This window comes from Crinia signifera, chromosome 1 (genome assembly GCF_055691185.1).
Source record: "Crinia signifera chromosome 1, ASM5569118v1, whole genome shotgun sequence".
Taxonomy (NCBI): Eukaryota; Metazoa; Chordata; class Amphibia; order Anura; family Myobatrachidae; genus Crinia; species Crinia signifera.
In genome coordinates, this window is record NC_139217.1 from 401673117 (window position 1) to 401694900 (window position 21784).

A 21784-nucleotide genomic window follows, 5' to 3' on the forward strand; every position below is an offset into this window, starting at 1 on the left:
GGCTACGCACAGAGCACCTACAGTGTAAAAAACATTTGGGGTGAGCGGCTTCCGAACGGATTTGCAGCTAATCACTGATCCAGCTAATTTTTGTAAGCCCTACGACTCAAGTCTCAATAACCCCCAGTATCAGTTGCTGCTTTGTACTAACATTTAAAAAAATATACACATGGTAATAAAGTGTTTGTTTTATTTGTTCTGCCTCAAATTTATTTTGTAGTCAGTGTAGAGAATGTATTGTAAGCACAGATTGAGAGTCTAAGTTTACATTTTGTTTTTCTTTATATGAAATATAAAGGTCTTACTCTTTTCTAATTAGACTCCCCAAATGGTTTGTTTCATGCATATGTTTTCCTGAACTTGCCAATTCCCCTGCCAGAAGCAATATTACAGTTCAGATCATTAAAATGATGACAGCTTGTGTCGTACATTTATCATGTAATGATATTTCAATGACTTTCAGGGCAGTAGTTTCCAAGTAAGCAGCATAAAAGAGAAACTGGAAGCCGACTGTCCTTATTTCCCCTACACACGGCATCATACAATGAGAAGAGAGACTTATGTGTATCTGGTAGAAATATCATGGCTTTACACAGATATTGGTATTATTTAGACTTTATATTTGTTACAGTATTAAATTGTAATGAAAAAATATTAAGAGACATGCAAAAAAAAAAAAAATATATAAACACAAAATCACAAATATTCCATAGACAAACCTTAGTTTCATAGGTGCCATTAAGGCATGAACAGAACTTTTACAAAATCACTTGATTTCTAACACTCAAATTTCCGATCAGTAGGGATGACGCCTTAATGGACGTGTACATTGCCCAATACAGATATGGTATGTGGTTATGGTTATCAGACCCTGTGGAGCTGCTTATTCACAGAATTGAGCTCATTGGAATACACATATGCAGTATATATAGATTTTTTATTTAGGATTTCACCAGAGGCTTTTATACATTCTATTATATTTCTGAAATTGGACGTATTAAACTATATATTTTTTATTTTGTTGTTTACCCCTATGTATGAAAACTGCCATGTCATCATTCGCCATCCTAATCTTCACTGTCATCAGTGTTTACATACTTTTGAGTCGTCATCGTCATACAATATCAGTTCATCACTGCTGGAATCCTCCATGAGCGATGTCTGTGTTTTGCGATGGAATTGGTGGGAAAGGTTGCGTGAAATTTGTAGGTGATTTTTATAAACATAATTTTTTCAACATTTTGAGGAAGTAGCCTCCAATGCCGATCACTCAAAGTTCCCAGCAGTGCTGAACACTCTCTCCGAGTACACACTGAAGGGTGGGCAGCTTAAGTAATACAAAGCCAGCCTGTACAAGGGCCTCCATATTGCCTTTTTTTCTTTCCAGTATGTGAAAAGACTCTGACATCCCTACAATGACACTGTCCTGAAAATAGTCCTCCACTGACCTCTGCATGGTGACCACATCTGATGGAGTAGTCACGCTAGAAGTGTCACTGATACTGGGCAATTCAATTAGACCCAACCAGATGTCCAAAAAAAGGTGTTTTTGTGGACCGCTTTTCAACCCCACTAGATGTTTTTGGAAAATACCATCTTTTACGGGCAGATTCTTGTGAAATTGAAGAAGTCACTTCAGCTGCCAACTTGCTCACCAGGAGCTCTTTGCATGTCTTAAGATCGGTGTTAGTTGGAAAGAAAGACACAGTATAGGACTTGCACCAATCACGGTTGCCAAAATGTAGTGTCAGCTCTCAACATATTGGATAACTCCTTGCCTGGTTTGAGGCTGAGCATCAGCGAAGGCGTTAGTAGTACATATTAAGTCATCATTATGAATGATAGCAGCAGCTGGTGCGGGAGCATTTGGTCCAAACTGTTTATTCACCATTTCTAAATTAAATTTAAGAGCAAAATATTTGTTTATTTCGTTTGAGTACAGGGCTTGTATAACACTGCATGGAGGTCGAACAATCACACACAGAACTTCTGACAGTCTACTATGGGTGCAGTACACACAAACAATAAAGAGAAAAATAGATTTACATTTTTACTGTTATTTTTTTGCAATGTGCAGCTTGTATGATGCTGCGTGGAGGCAGAACAATCACACACACGGAACTTATCGTGCATACTATTGGGGTGCAGTACACACAAAATAATTTTTTTTTTATGGACGAGGCTTGTATAACACTGCGTGGAGGCAGAACAGTCACACACAAAACTTCTGACAGTAGTATATGGTGTATTGGATTACAGTGCAGCATACCACAATGAAGAAAAAAAATGAAAACCTGACTGACAGCCTGCCTGTGTACTGTACCCCTCTGCACAACACACCCAGAACCCTGCACTGCACAGCTGTGTGCAGCTTGTGGAAGCATGTGTGAAATGGCCAAAGACTCTGCGTCTCACGAGAATCCAACACAAGATTACTGTGTTTGGCCGCGCTCTGGTTTCCGAACAAAGCCGGAAATTCGCGAGGACGGCTTGCAAATGTTGAGCCGGGATGTGTCCGGAGCGATTCGGATTCCGCTTTGTTCGGATACCTGAGCTCATCTCTAATTATAATAAATAACACGCCATGATTTTCCGCTTAACACTTCATGCCTCATCTGCACTGAGCTGAACGTGCATCATTCACGGACTCCCCTTGTATTTCTAATAAGCAGTAGTGAAAATACCAAGTGGGTATAGTAAAGGAATCCTTCTTTCTGCCAAAGAGCCACATTGTTTTGAAATGCCTGTACAGTATTGGTTTCATATATGAGCTATTTATCTGGCTCAAGGTTTGCCTATACACATAGATCCACAGTTTATATATGTGATATAACTTGTTTTAATCATCAACAGAAGTCTGTGACACCATAGAAAGATAATTATAATACAGTATATAAAGCTGAATTTTGAGAACTTGTTTTTATATCTTCCATCATTACTTACTTTGAGAGGTGTGCACTGTAACACAGAATGCATTACCAACAGTCTTATTAAATAGCCCTGAACCTTGGACGCCAACAAAATGACCAACATACAATGTTAGACCAGATTTCATGTTTATATATAGTTTTGAAAAGTGTATTTGGTTAATAATAATGATGAGTTTATAATGCGGCTGGAAGAAGCATTAACTTAATTTGAAACCAATGCTCATACTACATTTCCACAGAAGTTACAAATTTATGCAAAACAAATTTAAATGATAAATTGGTATGCAAGAAACAAGCTTAAATTATGCACCTTAATGAGCTTTGTGCCACTAACAAATGTTTATTCCCTGTAATAGACAATGGTACATTTTCAGCGTTTTTACATTTTTAACATGACTGTTAGTAACTTTAAGTACACACTAATAAGTGCACATTTAACTTCAGCAGTTTAAAGTCAATTAACTACAAAATTAAGTGCATAATTGCACATTAAAGTGCAAAACACATGTATCTCCATAAAGCTGTATTTACAGTTAACTATGCAAGAATGGATCCTATAATAATGTATAGAAAATAAATGCCGCAAGCAACTGCTCATATTCAAAGCCACAATTAAGGACATAAATGGAACTTTAGCAACCATTTTTTTTTAAATGAATGAACACCTGTGCAGAGATGTTGGCGGCCAGTATGCCCATATGGCGGCTTCCCCTATGTTTGGGTGGCACGGACAGATTGTCATCTCTCTCCCGTTTTCAGTTGTATGGCGCAGGGCACTTTTTGACCCATGGGGTTTACAAGTCCTGCTCAGATGTTCTACACACAGGTCATAAGAGGTTTAAAGTATTTGAGTTATTTTCCAAAGTTAGGATTACAAAACCAGGGTTGACTTGCTTAAAAGAATACATTTGCCTTCCATAAACATTATTACTATTTATACAGTACATCTAGAATTGTTCTATAAAACAGAGTACTTGATTTATTGCACTGTTTACAAGATATAAAGCAAAATTGCTTCCAAAGACTAAATGCATCAATAAATCAAGAGACAGACATTTATTAAAGATAATTTTAATATTTTACAAGTCTCAGTTCATATGTAAAAACCATTAGAGAAAATATCAAAAGGTTTTTAATCAATTTAAAAAAAAATGCAGACCAAAAATAAAAACAGCATGATAGAATTTTTAAGGAAAGTGAAGATTTTTTTAATTATTAAATATGGGAGCCAGAATGTCTAATGAATTCCATAGTAGCAAGAAGATAGAAGAGTAATCATGATTGAAACTAATTTCTTTATTGAATATGTACCTAGAATCCAGATAATATAGTGAAAAATTACTATTAATTTCCAATGACAATTGAAATATATTGTTCCTGATTAATGCTGGCCACACAACTAAAGATGTATTGTCCATTGTGGCCAGTTGGAAGGAAAATCTGGTAATGTATGGAAGAAAATGACAATTGACAATTTGCTTCCAACCCAATTTGTCTGATTGACCTTTTTTGTCAGCAATCTAGCATTTTGTAGTAAATGGTCAATTGCCATTTGCTCCCATACAATTCCAGATATTTGTTTCATCCAGCCAGATTGGACAATATATCTTTAGGTGTATGTCCAGCTGTCGACTGTGATCACAGGGAAGATTTAACAAAGGAGGGGGGAGGGGGGGAGGGGGGAGAGAGAGAGAGAGAGAGAGAGAGAGAGAGAGAGAGAGAGAGAGAGAGAGAGAGAGAGAGAGAGAGAGAGAGAGAGAGAGAGAGAGAGAGAGAGAGAGAGAGAGAGAGAGAGAGAGAGAGGAAGCGCGCGCATCTGGGGTGAAATATAATAGGATGAGAGATTCAGAAAGTGAGGGATTTGGTAAGAAATCTCCAGGTTTTTTTTAAAACAGCAATCATCTACACTGCAAAACCAGTTTGATTTTGAAGTGTAAATAATTGCCGCTTTAAAAAAAAACAAAAAAACCCTGGAGATTTCTTACCAAATCTCTCACTTTCTGAATCTCTCATCCTATTAAGTTTCACCCTTAAGGTCAATTTTGGACAACTAAAAAAATTATGATTTTAATGACTGATGAGCTTCCAGAATTAAAACACACATTTGCTGACAGTTTAATTTTTTATATTCATTTTAAAATTTTAGTAAATCTGTGTTACAGCAATGGATGCCGAACATCAATTAAGAATTGATCAACATCGACCAACATATGCCAAAGTATAAACCAGCTCATGCATAAGAAAGGAGCCAATAGGTTGGTACTTTATCTCTCTTCAAGCTTTAGTAAATCTCTCTCCATGTCCTCAGCCTTCCCCCTCTTTGATATTGTAAACATTTCTCACCACACCAGGATTATTTCCTTTAATCATGTTCATTAGAAGATGCCAACTAAATATTTTGCTATACTCTGTAAAGGCTGCAGTATATATATATATATATATATATATATATATATATACATACATACATACATACATACATACATACATACATACATATATATAGATAGATAGATAGATAGATAGAGAGAGAGAGAGAGAGAGAGAGAGAGACAGACAGACTGACTTCAAGCATACAACTTGAAACAATTTGGAAGTTCGACATAACTCAAATTAGACAGCCAGTACGTTGATCCCATATTGTCGACACGCAAGAAGTAGATAGGTACAAAATGTTAAAACACATTTTTTTCCAACATTTGTGTATTCACAGTCTATGACCACGATTAGAGCAAATATTGAAGTTCACCTTGCCTTGGGCAAGGTGGCTCTCTAGGCTTGTCAGAGGTTACGATTCCCAATTGTTGTGCATGTGGACAGTAAATTAAGCAAAAGTTGATAACCTAAAAAAATATTGTGCCGATCATTGTTATGTCATAAAACACAGTCAACCTTTTAATCATTTGAACCATATGGGGCAGACCTATTGACTGTCTAACTTGGAACCCAAGTGGGAGGGGGGTGGATTTTTATCCCAACCCACCAAAAGATAGAAGACAAAACATTTGCAGTCTGACCTTCATACAGGTTATGCGGTATTCATCTTACGGTTATTTATATATGGCACGACATGAGTTAAGTGGATAAAAACGTTTTTCAAATTTGCCCACCTACAAACGCTGCAGATACAGACGGGGAAAGGGCAACAGTGAAAAATACTGTCTGAAGTTGCAGATTTGTGATTTTTTCTCTCAAAACTTTTAGAATGCACAAGATGTAATAATAAAGTGAAATATTCCGCTACAGAGAGAGAATATGCTTAAATTTTGTGGCTGGCCTAGTATATAAAGTTTACACTACAACAGCCAGACAGGGTTTATGTTGTAGACGACACAGCACATGTTATGTCACATATTGAAAGCAGTTGGTAATTGTAAAAAATATAATTTTAATAATAATAGTTTCCTTGGCATAAATGTAACTATATAATTTTGTGGCTTAACATGGCGTTTTACAAAATGGAACAGTCAGCCAACCACAGAATTCGCTGTAACACAATACATTCAGCCTACAAAACATTACACAAATGCGGTTGTGTAGCGTCTGTAGATAATGCCAAATAAAAAGGTAAAAATTCAACTTTAATTAGACACTGATCCCCTCAAAAAACAATGGATTTGTCAATAAAAATTTTAAGAATTGTAAAAAATAAGGCACATTTTATATAGTTGTTAAGGAAACAGACAAAATTATTCTGATTTTATGATTTTCTAAATCTACATATTCAAAATCAATGCAATAATTGCACATATCCCAAAGTAAAATGTAAAACTTGATTGCTGTCCAGTGATTTTAAACAGTTGAGATCGAAAACTGAAGTGAAAAATTAAGGAAAAGAATACAGATTGCACATATTTGTCTAAAAACAAAATCAAATCATGTTTTCAAATATTTTCTTAGATTTGTTTTTATGATGTCCCATTTCCCTTAATATTTTGTTAACACTTTTTAAAGTTCTGTTGTAAGCGACTTCTTATGTAAGTAAATGATTTTGAGTTCAACACAAATCACAACTAAACAGTTGTGATAACTCTGACCATTGACTTTAAAAAATATTATATCCAACATAACAGATGAACCAAAACATAAATCCAAAACAATGTATGGTTTCTTTTACAATAAATGGCAAATGATCTATTATTATATTTAAACATCATATATTAAAAACCTAGCTGGATGAAAGGTCACATTTAATTCAAATCTCTATACAAAATATCTAGAAAAAAAAAAGACAGTGGGACAATATTATGGCACAAAGGGCAATATTGTTGCGTAACCCATAACCCCAACAATTTAGCATCCTCAGACTGATTTAGTTGTGTTTGTTAGACTACTATGGTTACTCTGCAATACTGCAAGAACCATTAATTGAGCCCCTTTTACTTTTCATTAACCCCTTCAGTGGTGTTTTTTTTTTTTTTTTTTAGGGAGCACTCACCACATGGTGAGTTTTTTTATGGGGAGCGCTCCCTAAAAAAACCCCCACCAATCTCTCTCCGGTTCCGGGCAGCGCGGCTGAACTGTCAATCAGCCACTGCCCAGCCCTGTGCCCCAATGCTGCTCCCGGCAGCCGGCTTGTCATAAGCCGGCACCGGAGACCTTAATAGAAAACCCAGAGGGGGAGGAGGCGTGGCAGAAGGGAGGGAGCCGGGCAGCACCGAAGCTGCCTGAGTTCAGCGATTGAACTCAGCAGCACTGCCCGGCTCTAAACAGTGGCAATCTCAAGAATTCTCTGGACTTGCCAGACTGGGCACTGAGGCACAGCCCGGAAAATTCTCAAGATTGCCACTGAAGGGGTTAATCCAAACTATCTGACGCCCAGGTGTAAATCAAGTGCTGTTTGAATAGAACTTCTTAAGCATACTGTATTTCTTCATTTGCAGAATTAGATTTTATAAATTAAGAAAAAAGACAAACATGAAGCAAATTTTTAACCCAATAACCCTGAGAAAACAGATTAGCTTTTCTCTCAGGACAAAAAAAAAAAAAACTAAAGTGAAATTTATTCTTCATATACTATGGAACAGATGGTTGTCAGAAACATGGCTTTCCTTTGATGGGTTTTCCACAGAAAATCGTGAAAGCAAATCATTAGTGTCCAGAAGCTGGCGTAACAATGTGCTTCTTTATTGCATGTTGCGCTTATCAAACTTCATCTCAGTTTTATTCGGAATGTGCTGATGTCCATGGGGGTCATTTCAATTGCACTTAAATTGAGTGTGTCCGACGATGAATACATTAAGGATAAACTGGATGGTTTCAGGCTCTCAACTTTGAAACCACTAAAAAACTGATGAACTGGAATCTGAAAATAAAATAAGACAATGCTACAGTTTACCACTTCAAGCGTTCAGGGGTAGATTTATTAAGCTTAGTGAAGTGATAAAAGTGTCTGGTTTTTATCACCGGCCAATCAGCTCCTTACTCTGAAGTTACAGGCTTGGTTTGAAAAATGACAGGTAGGAGCTGATTGGCCGGTGATAAAAAACAGACACTTCACCGTGCTTAATAAATCTACCCCTCAGTTTCAGACAATGATCTTAAATGCAGATAAATAAATTCACCTAATTGCGCATAATTACAAAGGTTAATTAAAAACAAAACAACTTTGGTTTAAAATCATAAAAATACTTCTATGGTTTAATACCACATAGAAACGAATAGGTGAATAATTAATCAATAATTATATGGTAAGATCCTCAATGCAGTAAGAGTACTGGGGCCCAGAATTATCATAAATTGAGAGAGAACATGGGGAGCGACAGTACCAGCCAATCAGCTACTGTCATGTTACAGGCAGTTTTGAAAAATGGTTCGGAGCTGATTGATTGGCACTTGATCTCTTTCCAATCTGCTTCTGGCTGAGATACCATGCAAGTAAAAATAAATATACTGTATATAGCACACTGGGGTGCTCTTCATGGATCCATTCAGATAGGTATTCTAGTTTTGTGTTTTAGTCTACTGTGTGTGTGGAATAACGGTATAGTATTGAAGCATTTAAGCTATTTCTAACTAGTATACATGCATGTGATAAAGCCTTGAGAAGCTTCTTCTCGATTTGCACAAAGGCATGCCAATAATTAAAGAAGTTGTGTTCACAAAATCTGGAGAGCACCTTAATTGTACGCACAGTAGACTGGAACACACACACACACACACACAATAGATCAATATATATTATTTAAACATACATATAAACATAGCCCACTGGTAAACTATTAATGATTCATATAGATCAGACAAGCATTAACACTGCATGTTTTATGCCAGTACAGTGTGGCCAGAGGCACTGGCTCATTCAGAAAGCAAAATCAAATGAGCTCCATCTGTGTGATCAGTTTTACAAAAATATTTTTTAAAAAGCACGACCTCAGAAGGCAATGACACCGGCAAAATCCAGGTGTGATGCAGAATGGCAGGTCTCAACAATTACATAAAATATAAGATTAGGGGGCAGATTTATTAAGCTTGGAGAAGAGATAAACTGGAGATAAAGCGGAGAAAAGGTAAAAGGAGATAAAGCACCAGCCAATCAACTCCCAACTGTCTTTTTCAAACACAGCTGATTGGCTAATGCTTTATCTCCTTTTACCTTTTCTCCGGTTTATCTCCAGTTTATCTCTTCTCCAAGCTTAATAAATCTGCTCCTAAAACCATTATTTTCTCTTCAAATACCTTTCCCTGAGATGTAGAGCAATATAGTCCAAGATCTTTGTTTGCGAACTTGCAGTCAAATCCTTTTCTGTGGAGAATAAGAGCCGCCTCTTCTGATGGCCCCACCTTAAAGTAGGAATATAGCAGAACAATCAGAAAGTGATTTATGATTATCATTTTTTTTAATCATCTTTTTCTATTTGCACAAGTCATTTCAGATAACAGACCTCCCACCAATCTATGAGATTTGTAGGGTGGCTCTGTCAAGCTGGGTGCAGCTACAAATAATAACGCAACTTCTGCAATAATGTCCAGCCTACCACAGTGGTCAAGGCAAGAGGAACAGATTCACCACACTGGGATTATACCATAATTTCTCTGAGTGTTATAGGGAGATTGCCAGACTTTCAGCAGACAACTACCCAATTTTCTGGAGTTTCCTGGACATAATGGGAGAGCTGCCTATACGGTAATTGGCAAAACAATCTGTTCAAAGCAAGCTTCTCTGGAAAATCACTTTGGGGACATTTTAGCTGAAATTCTAGCTATTTTCTTCTGCAGATGGTGTGGCCAACAAGTCCTCCAGAACTACAAACAAGTCATGTTTTTCAGGCCACCTGTGGTTTTGTAGAATGTTTCTCTTAGGAATAAAAGCAGCACATGTTTGAAAATGTGACCTTAATGACTACACCTGTGCCCCAGCTAGGTGGTCTGGAAAATTAACCTTTGGTGGGTCGAGACAACCTGTTTGACCACATCTGTTCTAGAATGTGCTACATAAATGAGAAGTAAAACCTGATTGGTTGCAGTGGGCAACATCTGTTCTAAAAACTCAGACCGTAGTAAATATATCCCTAGGAGTTATTTGCCAACTGTAAAGGGCAATGTACTTCACAAATCAGTATTAGAATATTGTCCCAATACAACGGCCATTGAGAGCAATTGGTGTTTAAAAGCTGGGGGCGGCGGAAAGCGTCCTCCGACTTTTTAAATACCCCACTATCCACGTCGGCGTGGAGTTGATTTTATATAGTGTGGCGAGAGCAGCGAGCCCGAAGCGTGGCGAGCGCAGTGAGCCCCGCGAGGGGACGCAAATTACTTTACATGTATTCCGTGTCCCCTCGCCACGCTTCGGGCTCGGTGGCTCGCCACACTATATATAATCAACTCCACGCCGAAATGGATAGTGGGGTAATGAAAAAGTCGGAGGATGCGTTCCGCTGCGCTCGCCACGCTTCGGGTTGCGTTAAACCTATTTTTTGGGACATACAATCATATGATTGTATACCTAATGTCATGCCATCAAACACCCTATAAAATGACATGCGATCGCATGCGATTAAAATTTGCATGCGATTAAAAATCGCATGCGATTTTTGCGGCAGATGCGTTTGCCCGGGGCTGAGAGAGCAGTGAATAAATTACATAGGAAAATCACATCGCACGGCCCTAAAATGGCCCATGCGATGCGATTTCACTACGCAGAATAGCCCACTAAGCAAATTGCTTAGAGGGCGCTGTGCTAGGAAACAAGTACCAAAAAATGTGTTCAGAAGCTGTCCCTATTTGATTGAAGACACAAGAGTGAATTTTTAACTACAGACTACACAAAGCACACTAATTAGTGGAAGCCGTCACATTGTTTAGGAGCAATTAAAAAGGCTTATGTGAAAGAATTAAAGCTTTCCGTTGGGGAATGCATGAACCTGAACAACCGGACTGTTGATTTAACCTTTTTTTTGCCAGCTCATTGCATTTACATCTAGATTAATTATACTTAACGCAAACATTTTGTGATAAGTAATGACTGGAGTTTTAATGTTTAGCAGAGCACGACCATGTCCACAGTGCATGTGCTTCAAGAGACAAAAATGAAGAAGTGTTTCCAAAAGGAGATGCAGGGTCTATTACTTAACATTACTGTAATAGTTGCACATACATTAACATTCATTAGCAGCTGCACAGTTCGCGGATGCGCATTACTGTAACTGCCGAATCATGCCTAGTAGCGTAAAATTCCACCACTGGAAAGTGGCGTGGAATAGGCTGGTGTTCTGAGGTATACACATGGGGCGATTCCAGGGCTATTTCCAAGTTATTTCACTGGATCGCTTAGAAATGAAGCACGGATCGCTCCGTTTTTATACACCGCTCCCTCAACGATGGCCATCTGCGGTTCCGCACGTTGTCATCGTCGGACTACATTTAGACTGCATGCGGTATAAATCTAATTAAATCGCCAGTGTTATCTCCAAAGAACAGTGTTCTGCACAGATTGCTTAGCAAACATTGCTGGTGAATTGCATGTATGCTGAGTGATCTGTGCTTAAGTCACCCTGTGTGTATGCCCCATTAGGATGGCAAGGACAAATAATCTACTGAGCAATACAGAATTGCTCCAGTGCTATTGTATCCGCCATCACATCTTGCAGCACAATGGATAAATGCTATGAGTGTTAGAGGCAGATTGATGAATACGCAGCTAAGAGCAGACCAGATGAGCCAAGCGGTTGCGATCTGCCATCAAATTCTGTTGCTTTGTACATACGCATATTAAACTTTATAGCTCTCATTCACACAACTAATTAATTAAGGCCAGCCATGTTACATTTCGGTAGTTTACAATAGTATAAAGAATATATCTGAGAAAAATTAGTGAATGCATTTAGGATGTGATTCTAGTGCCATACTATTTATATAATGCTAGCATATGGCGTCCTTTACAATTAGAAACACCATCATATAACAAGGCTGGGTACTGAAATATAGTAGAATACTTTGCTCACAAGTTTACATTATTTAGGGAAATAGGAATAGAACACATAAAGGCCCCTATTCAGATCTGATCGCAGTACAAATTTGTTCTCAAAATGGGCAAAACCATGTGCACTGCAGGTGGGGCAGATGGAACATGTGCAGAGAGAGTTACATTTGGGTGGGTTGTGTTGAAATTTTAATCTAAATTGCAGTGTAAAATTAATGCAGCCAGTATTTACCCTGCACAGAAACAAAATAAATCAAACAAATCTAACTCTCCCTGCACATGTTACATCTGCCCCACCTGCAGTGTACATGGTACTGCCCATTTTGAGAACAAATTTGTACTGCTAACAGATCTGAATAAGGGCCAAAGGCTACACACCCTACATACAGAAAGCACTCTGTGGGCTATGTGATCATATTATACATCAATGTTGGCACCAAGTTTGGCCGGAAATGGTTGGTTCAAGTATAGATAGAACTCAAGTAAATTGAAGTGTATACAGGGGAAGGAATTAGGAAGAATTGCTTATGGAGGTGTAAGCGGGTGGTTCTGAATTTGATAAGTTTGCACAAATAGGTCAATTTTCAGGGACCACTTGATGGTCTGGAGACCAGGGGGGTGATTCTGGTTGGTTTGCCAAAGAAAACTCCTTTTAATGGCCAAAACCATGTGCACTGCAGGTGGGGCAGATGTGCAGAGAGAGCTACTAATGGGTGGGGTGCGTTCAAGCTGAAATCTAAATTGCAGTGTAAGAATATAGCAACCAGTATATACTCTGCACAGAAACAAAATAACTCAATCAAATGTAACACTCTCTGAGGTAACATCTGCCCCACCTGCAGTGCACATGGTTTTGTCCATTAAGACGGAGTTTGCTTTTGCAAACCAACCAGAATAATCCCCACCCCTCCAGAGGTGCTTAAAGTCTTACTTACAGTTTTTTATATAGCGCAGTATATTCCGTTGCGCTTTACAATTGGAAGTCTTATGCAAAGAAGGGAATTCTACAGAGTGGGTACAGCCTGGAAAAAAATAATGTAAGTGGTAATGGGAGAAGGATTTCGATGATAGACAGATCTTCTACAGAATGGTGGGGGTGGCTTGGGGAAATCTTAAATCTAGAATAGAGATGTACTGTATACTGGTGTAGTTTTGCTTACAGTCTAGTATGTTAATAGAAGTATTTTATATTGGACTCAACAAGATATAAACAAATGACAGAGCAGCAAAAGAACGTTTTGCAAGAAAAATCAGTTCAGCCATTGATAGCTAAAGGGTTTATCGCCTATTTAGGGGAATACGGTATGGAGGCAAATGAAATGATCAATGTGGAAATGAAGTGCAGGAATTAATAGATTTTGGGATTATTCTGTAAACATTAAAATAGCTGTACATAATAAGATTTGAGAACATGTTTAATGTGGGGAACACAGAACAGATCAGGTTGACACCTAGGCAGTGACCTTGACCGGAAGAGTTGTCAGAGGTAGATCGGTCAGGCCGGTAAATGCTGCTGTGTGTAGCTCTATTTTTAAAAAATAAATAAAACAACAAACAGTTTAAGGTAGCGAAAGGATAAAATAACAGAAGGGCATTGACACTAGAGATTAAGAATGATCCAGGGATCATCATGAGAGGAAATCTCCTTTAGGTTTAATTTGCCTAAATGTGATACTGAAATCCAAATTAGTTTATTAGATTCCAAGAAGACTGGGCATTTTGGCGGGTGCCCCATGGCTGAACTGGCAGTCCGGATTCCGACAGTTGTTTCTCAGACATCAGAATCCCTACAGTCAGAGCCGTAGCAGTTGAATCGTGACTTACCCAGGCTATTTTCCCTTGTGGGGGTCCACGACCCCCATAGAGGGAGAATAGTATAGTATATAGCCTGCATGGGTCTTTCATGCCCTCGCATAGAAACGATCGTCCGTAAGATATACTATACCCCTAAAAAAAAACAAAAACAAGAGGACATGTATCCAAAGGAGTGAACAATAAAGGGTTTTCCGGCGAGATTTGTTATGTTGAAAGATTTTCCCTATAAATCGTTATTAAAAGTGGAAGTGAACTTTACAATTTAAATTTTTTATAGCAATAGACTTGGGGTCACAATCTTTCTCCCATCAGTACTCTGAGCGGGTGGAGGACCCGGCCCTCTTGTCTGCAGGTCTGCCCTCACTAACAGAGTGGAGACTATACTGCTACCCGTAACTTCTCTATGCCTCCTAGAGTACTCTGCAATACTGTCTGCATGTTTGCATTATACCTGCCCATATTTAAAGCAAGCTTCAGATGGATGCACAAAACACCAGGAGTGATCCAAAAACAAAAACTGAATAAATAAATGAACAAAGTTGCCAATATCCTAGTTGAAAACAAAATGTAATTAGCATGAAATAAAAAAAGTTATTAACAGCACATAGCAAAATGAAAGACCTTTACAGTGGTGAAAGAACATTTCTATGTATACCTTTTCCTGCACCTTTACAGTCTGTAGATCCAACAGCTGTAATGTTTTATCTCCCCTCTTTTTGACAATTACATTTTATATGCCTATCAGCAATATTTATGACGCAGGTACCCATCAAAATTCACTGGCAAGATTGATCAAGTGAAGAGGAGACTGGCACATAATTTGTCTATTACTCCAGATTAGATAAACCAAGTATTCATGTACGGAATTACAATGTAGCTGTCAGGACAAATCGTATAACATCAGGGAGCAATTCCAACTTGGCTGTCAGGAAATAGGATGGGTAATTCTGCTCTGCTGCCAGAACTTGTACAACCAGAACTCTCTAGGCTCTGGCAAAATAAAGTGCAAAGGCATCGCCTTGACTTATGTAACACTTCACAGGTGATGGATATACAAAGTAGCAGATTTTCCCAAAGTAGAAAAGAAACATTTTATGAGCAGAAGATAAAATTTAGTATAAAACAAATAATAAAGGGGGAAAAAAGCCAAACAGCAGACAATTCTACAGTGTTACACTATATGGTTTTTACTTCCTTTCCATATATGTGAAAAACATCGTACTGGCTACATGATTGGTTGATTTGTGAATCCCAATATTCTATCCTTGAATGTCTATTATTCAATGATGGTCGTGCTCCCGCAGCCATCTCCCGACGGGGGAGATGGCTGCGGGGCCCTATTCAATGCGGTCTTCCCCGACATCATTGAACAAGGGTTCTCGGCAGAACGAGCCCAACATCACAAGCTGTCGGACTCGTTCTGCCGAGAAAACTGGGAAATAGGGGAGATCACGGCCAGAGCTCGTCTATTTCCGCCATCAACTCACAGCCACGCCCCTTTCTCGCCGGGACATTGAATCCCAACCGCCGAGCTCAAGTCGAGCAAAGCGAGAACGGGACAGGGGGGAGACTGTCATATCACACTTAGGTCAACAGTCATTAGGTCGACCCCGGAACGTCGACATGGGCCAAGGTCGAAAGTCATTAGGTCGACAGTCATTAGGTCGACATGAGTTTTTTCACTGTTTTTTGAGCCGACATGTGCCGACAGGCGGTATTTCATGCCCTACCATCCACTAGGGCATGGTGGGAGAATAAAATAGTGTGCCCGAAGCATTGCGAGAGAAGCGAGCGATGCAAGGGGCTGCGGTTCAACTACAACTTAGTCTACATTCGGGTAAAAAAAAAAAAAGTGAAAAAAACCCTCATGTCGACCTAATGACTGTCGACTTAAACCCATGTCGACATTTAACTCTGTCGACCTTCCGAGGTCGACCTAATGACTGTAGACCTAAGTCTGGTCTGACAGATGTACCGATTCCGACAGGGGCAGGGCTGTCGAGCTTGCTCGACAGCCGTACCCCTGACATTGAATACCCCCCTGTATACCTGTGTGGAGAAGAGGAGTCGTTTGATCCCTGGAAAGGGATGTACTGTATGGTATTTTTCACTATCCTGATATGAAGTGGTGAAGGGATTGTAGACTGGTTTATTTGTGTACAGCTACACGAGACTTTCTGAGGTGGAGAAGAGGAGTCTCTCTCTCTCCAATAGGGATGTAACAGTCCTCTATCCAGTACAGAGCGCAGGAGAATGTAACACAACTGGATGTGTCTTAGACACATCATTTTTTGTATTGTTATATCCTGGTGTGGGGTCACCATTTATGTTTATTTCTCCAGCTGATCTGTAGCGCAAATAAGTTGTATCAGTTCGCCAGAATCTCTTCTAATAATTCTACAGTCCTCATTTACCTAGACTCACTACGTGCCATAAAGGCATAAAACGTAAGGTTAGGGTGTGCAAGGGTCTATAAACTAAAAAGCAACAGAACTTAATGCGGAAAAAAAAAAAAAGCCTTGGCTGCTAAACGACAGCACTTAAAATGCCCATACACAGGTCCGATTTGGCCTGGTTTCATCAGATTCCTGACTGCTCGGCCCAACATATCGTATGAAAACTGGCCAAATCAGATATTTGATCTGATCCGATGCGCGATTGTGTGCACATCAGATTGGATCCTGGAGATCCTACGTGCAGCACGTGAGGTAAATCAGAATCGGCCCATCAGTGGCACTTCGCGGGTGCTTTTTAGCACCTGCGATGTATTGCACCAGATTTCCCTTTAACTCCCTCTAGTAGCTTTTGACTGTCGACCTTCATGCATGTCGACCTAATGCTTGTCTATCTAGTGACCGCATCCCGTCGGATGGAGCCCGCCCAGGGAGCTCAAGGGAAAACCGATCCTACTTGTGTCCCAGAAAAGTAGGAACTGTGTATGGGCACCTTAAGTGTACAGATTCAGAAACTGAAAACGTGGGAAAGACGCCTGGAGAAAGCAAAGTCACACGGGACCTGGTGCACAGAGAAGGGCTGTTTGGTGCGACTACAGCAACTATGTATGGGGGACAGATTTGTATTTGCACACTACTGTAAAAACTCTATAGCACCTGCACTAAATATCATTTGCCTGGGAGCTCCGAGGGTAACACTGCCAATATTGATCATAGAGCATATCCACTAGTTTAATACCAATCGGTGTCTGATGTTCCCAGAGCGCTTATAATAGAAGATTTTTCTCTCAAGTCAAGTACAATGACCCAAAAAATAGAAGAGAAAATAGAACAAAAAATAGTGTGATACTGTTTCACTTAGAACAATGTATATGGGATAACAAGATAGTAAACTCGTACCAAAAGGATATGTATACTTTTTTGGTAGACAATAAGCGCTCTGGGAACATCAGACACCGATTGGTATTGTATTTGTATGTGAAGTGGTTCTTCATTGTCTATGCACCCTAAGCTGCTTTAAATCAGCGCACGATTTATTGGTTTATACCTGTTGTCTTGCATATCCACTAGTTTGTTTAGGGCTTAAACATGTATTAAAATAAGCTAATATTTATTATGAAACTATAGTCCATTTATTAGAGGAGGGATAACTGCTTCCACAGAGCAGTGTTCCGTGAATTGCAAGGTTAGGTGCCTCAGACATGTAACCCAGCTTACCTTCGCTTGAATAGTCCGCAAATTCACAAAGTGCACATCACAAGGCATTGAGGACTTAAGTGGAGAGAAGGCATTCAGTAGCGAAGGAGCACCGATATCCGCCGTCACAGCCATTGGGATCACAGGCAGGTTTATGAACGATGATATCATGTGACTTAATAGAGATGGATAGCTGGTAGATTTCTTTTCTTCACCCTAAATAAAGAGAAGCGGAATAGGTGGAACTGATTGTCAAACATCTACCACAATCACACACCATCCAGGCTTACAAGCTCCGAACAGTAGGAGCTGGGGCTCTGAAGAGGCACAAAATAATGGGTTTCGTCCCTACGAGGGACCTCATCAGGGGTTCACAGATAACACAAAAGTTACTTCCGCCGGCCTTCACACGCAGAGTATATGCACAATAGAGTGATTTAATAGGTCCTTGTATAGCAGGGCTCGACAAAACCCGGTCGCCATGGCGACCAGATTTTGCTTCCTGGCGACCAGTTTTGCCAGGAAACAGTACTCCCCAAACAGAGTACTGCTCCTGATTGGCTCGGGAGCCGTCTTGACTTTTCAAATAGTCGCGCTGCGGACCTGCTGTGTGCTCTGATACAGCAGCAGCCGGGTGAGTTGTGCGCGGCTCTGCTGGCTGCTGCGGCACTGGATGTTATAGATAACCGCTTATAGTATAACCCATCGCGGGGCTGTCGCGCTGCGGACCTGCTGTGTGGTCTGATACAGCAGCAGCCGGGTGAGTTGTGCGCGGCTCTGCTGGCTGCTGCCGCGCTGGATGTTATAGCTAACCGCTAACAGTATAACCCACAGCGGGGCTGCTGCTCACGTGGTCTGATGACAGGGACACCAGAGGCTGCTGCAACTGCTACTGGATGTAGTCCTCCACCGGGAACCCGATGCTTACGTGTCTGATAGCAAAGACACCAGAGGCTGTTGCCAGCACCCCTGACAGAATAAACTCTGCCAGGACTCACTGCTCTAGGTACAGTAAACAGCACTGCTTCTATTGGGAATGAGGGGATGGGGAAATGGAGAGGGGGGGGCACAGGGGGATATAAACAGTGATGCCCGTCACCCTCTGCTTCTCTCACACTGACACTCACTACCTCTCCCTTTCACCCATTTTCCATCAGTCCCCTTGTCACTCACTGCTTATTCTCTCACACTCTATCTATCCCTTTTACCCACGTTGGGCACCCTTTTCCTCTCCCTGTTACCCACGGATTCTTCTCGTCAGTCACCCCCTGTTTGTCATTGTTTTTCTCTGCAACACCCCCTGCCTCTCCCTGTCCACCTCTACCTTCTCATCCACTATCCTGTAATGGTGGATCTACCCCTGCCTGGTATCAATGTGTGGCATAATATGTAATGGACATTATGGCATGTGGTTTTATATATAATGGGCATCACAGTGTGTGGCATAAGGTGCAATAGGCATTACGGTGTTTGGTATACAGTGTAATGGGCATTATGGCATGAAGTATAATATGCAATAGGTATTACAGCATGTGGTATAATGTGTAATGGGCATTGCGGCATGTGGTATAATATCTAATGGGTGTCGACATGTGTAATAGGCATTATGGTGTGACGTTTTGGCACGCACTTTACCTATTGTTAGTTTTCTGGCTCCTACACTTTCATCCTGGCTCCTAGATTTTTTTTTCAATTGTCAAGCCCTGTTGTATAGAATGTTGAGGTACACTGTCTTTCAGACTCTTTTCATTAGAGAGTCCTTGTAAGGGTCTCTTAATTCTCATAAACGGTCATACCTTTAAACAGTTAAAAAGTCTGCTGACAGCTCCATGCATTTAGGTGAGCCTGATGAACGGTTTGTCAAAGTCCACAAGGTATTCTTAGTAAAGTATGCTATACTTAGTTAAAATATAGAAAAATTCTGTGCACAGTCAGGATTATTCAGGATGCAATTCCAACTTTCTGGAGATGTGCACTGGTAAAAGGCTCTGTCAGAATATATCGCGGCTACGATGGCGTCAGTGTTAGGGCGACCGCCCACTATGTGGGGGGAGTCTGGACACACTCAGCTGCCGGGCGGACGCATCAGTGGTTATGTGAGTATATGTACCCCCGTTTTTCCATTTACTTGCATGTTTAATCGGTCACACGCTGTCTTGATAAAAATGCTGTTGCATTGAAACGTCGACCTGGACGTGTCGACCAATTGATTAAATAAATATCTTTGATTGAAGCCCTTTGGAGTGACGCTGCTTATTCGCCTGTATCTTCAATCCTGCGGAAGGCACCCAAAGGCAATTCACCACCCCTTTGATTGGAGTGAGTGCCGGTTCTTAGCCAATATATATATATATATATATATATATATATATATATATATATATATATCACACACACACACAGAGAACAATGATCTCTTGCAGAAATGCCCCGGGTGCCATCCAAAGATTGGCCAAAGGAAGCAGCGTCACTCCAGGGGGCTTTTCATTAATTTAATAATACAGGTCAGGGTTTGTCAATAGTACAAATATCACATGTCAAGACAGTGAACTGCCCTGAAACAAAGAGACAAACAACCCGCTTAAGCTGCGGGTTGTTTGTCTCTGTTTCAGGGCAGCCCCCTGGAGTGACGCTGATCTATCTATCTATCTATATACACACACACACACACACACACACAGATAGATAGTCCGGCACTCCCAGGTTACCTGGCAAAGTGGTAAATGCTCAGTTGCCCTCTGTGGGCAATGAGGTAGAGGTGATTAATTACACAGCGGCACTCAGTCTTGAGTGAAACGTGAAATGAAATTGCCTTTTTGAAATACACATCTAAAAGAATGAATAAGAGTGCTCCATAGTGCAATATCAATATCAATGGGAACAACTTTTTATTTAAATCTACATTCCAAGTATCAGCAGATATAGGGTAACTAGGTGATTCATCGCGCCCTACGGGCGCTCTTCACACCGTCGTAAGGGGCTGCGCCTCCTTAATTTGTGAACGTTTGTATATGAGAAATATGGTTAGAATTGTATGAAAGATGCCCTGTATTGCAACTTAGGTGTCCGCGAATCGCGGGAGGGGGGGTCGCGGAGGGTGCCGCGAATTGCAGGAGGGGGGGTCGCGGGGTGTGCCGCGAATTACAGGAGGGGGGGTGGATGCTGCGAATCGCGGGAGGGGAGGGATTGCAGAGAATCGCGGGAGGGGGGTCGCGGGGTGGGTTGCCGCAAATCGCGGGAGGGGGGTTACGGGGGCGGGGGTTGCGGCGAATCATGGTAGGGGGGGTCGCGGGGGGTGTGCCGTGAATCACGGGAGGGGGGGTTGCGGGGGGGGTGGGGGGGTGTGACACGAATCCCCACAAGAAAAAATCAACACAGAAAGGTCAACACATGTAAATGTTGACAAAAGTGTGGCACTTCATTGGTGTCCATGTCGACACATGAGAATGAATATGAAAACATTCAAAAAACTTAAAAAAAACTTAAAAAACTCATGTCAACCTTTTTCATTGTCGACCATAGCCATGTCAGTGTTTTCCATGTGCAATTTAATTCTGGAGCTGCCGCGAATCGCGGGGGGGTGCCGCGAATTGCGGGAGGGGGTGTCGCGGGGTGGGTGCCGCGAATCACGGGAGGGGGGGTTACGGGGCGGGGGTTGCGGCGAATCATGGGAGGGGGGGTCGCGGGGGTGTGCCGTGAATCACGGGAGGGGGGGTCAAGGGGTGGGGTGCCGAGAATCGCGGGGGAGGTGTGTGTGTGTGTGCCGTGAATCGCGGGAGGGGGTTGTGGGGGGGGGGGGGTGTGACGCAAATCGACACAAGAAAAAATCAACACAGAAAGGTCAACACATGTAAATGTTGACATAAGTATGGCACTTCATTGGTGTCCATGTCGACACATGAGAATGAATATGAAAATATTCAAAAAATGAAAAAAAAAACTTCAAAAACTCATGTCAACCTTTTTCT

The 21784-nt window shown here is 40.8% G+C and overlaps 1 protein-coding gene across 1 annotated transcript in view; it reads right to left on the reverse strand.

Annotated features, from left to right (window-relative positions):
- Positions 1 to 6298: 6298 nt before the first annotated feature.
- The window catches only part of MAN2A1 (mannosidase alpha class 2A member 1), a 151543-nt gene continuing 136057 nt past the window's right edge, over positions 6299 to 21784 (reverse strand). Inside the window, exons 20-22 of the mRNA XM_083151681.1 lie at positions 17838 to 18032; positions 9609 to 9713; positions 6299 to 8235 (exon numbers count right to left, since the gene is read on the reverse strand). Of these exons, the coding sequence (XP_083007807.1) occupies positions 8083 to 8235; positions 9609 to 9713; positions 17838 to 18032 (453 nt within the window). The 3' untranslated portion in view covers positions 6299 to 8082. The remainder of the gene's footprint in view (positions 8236 to 9608; positions 9714 to 17837; positions 18033 to 21784) is intronic.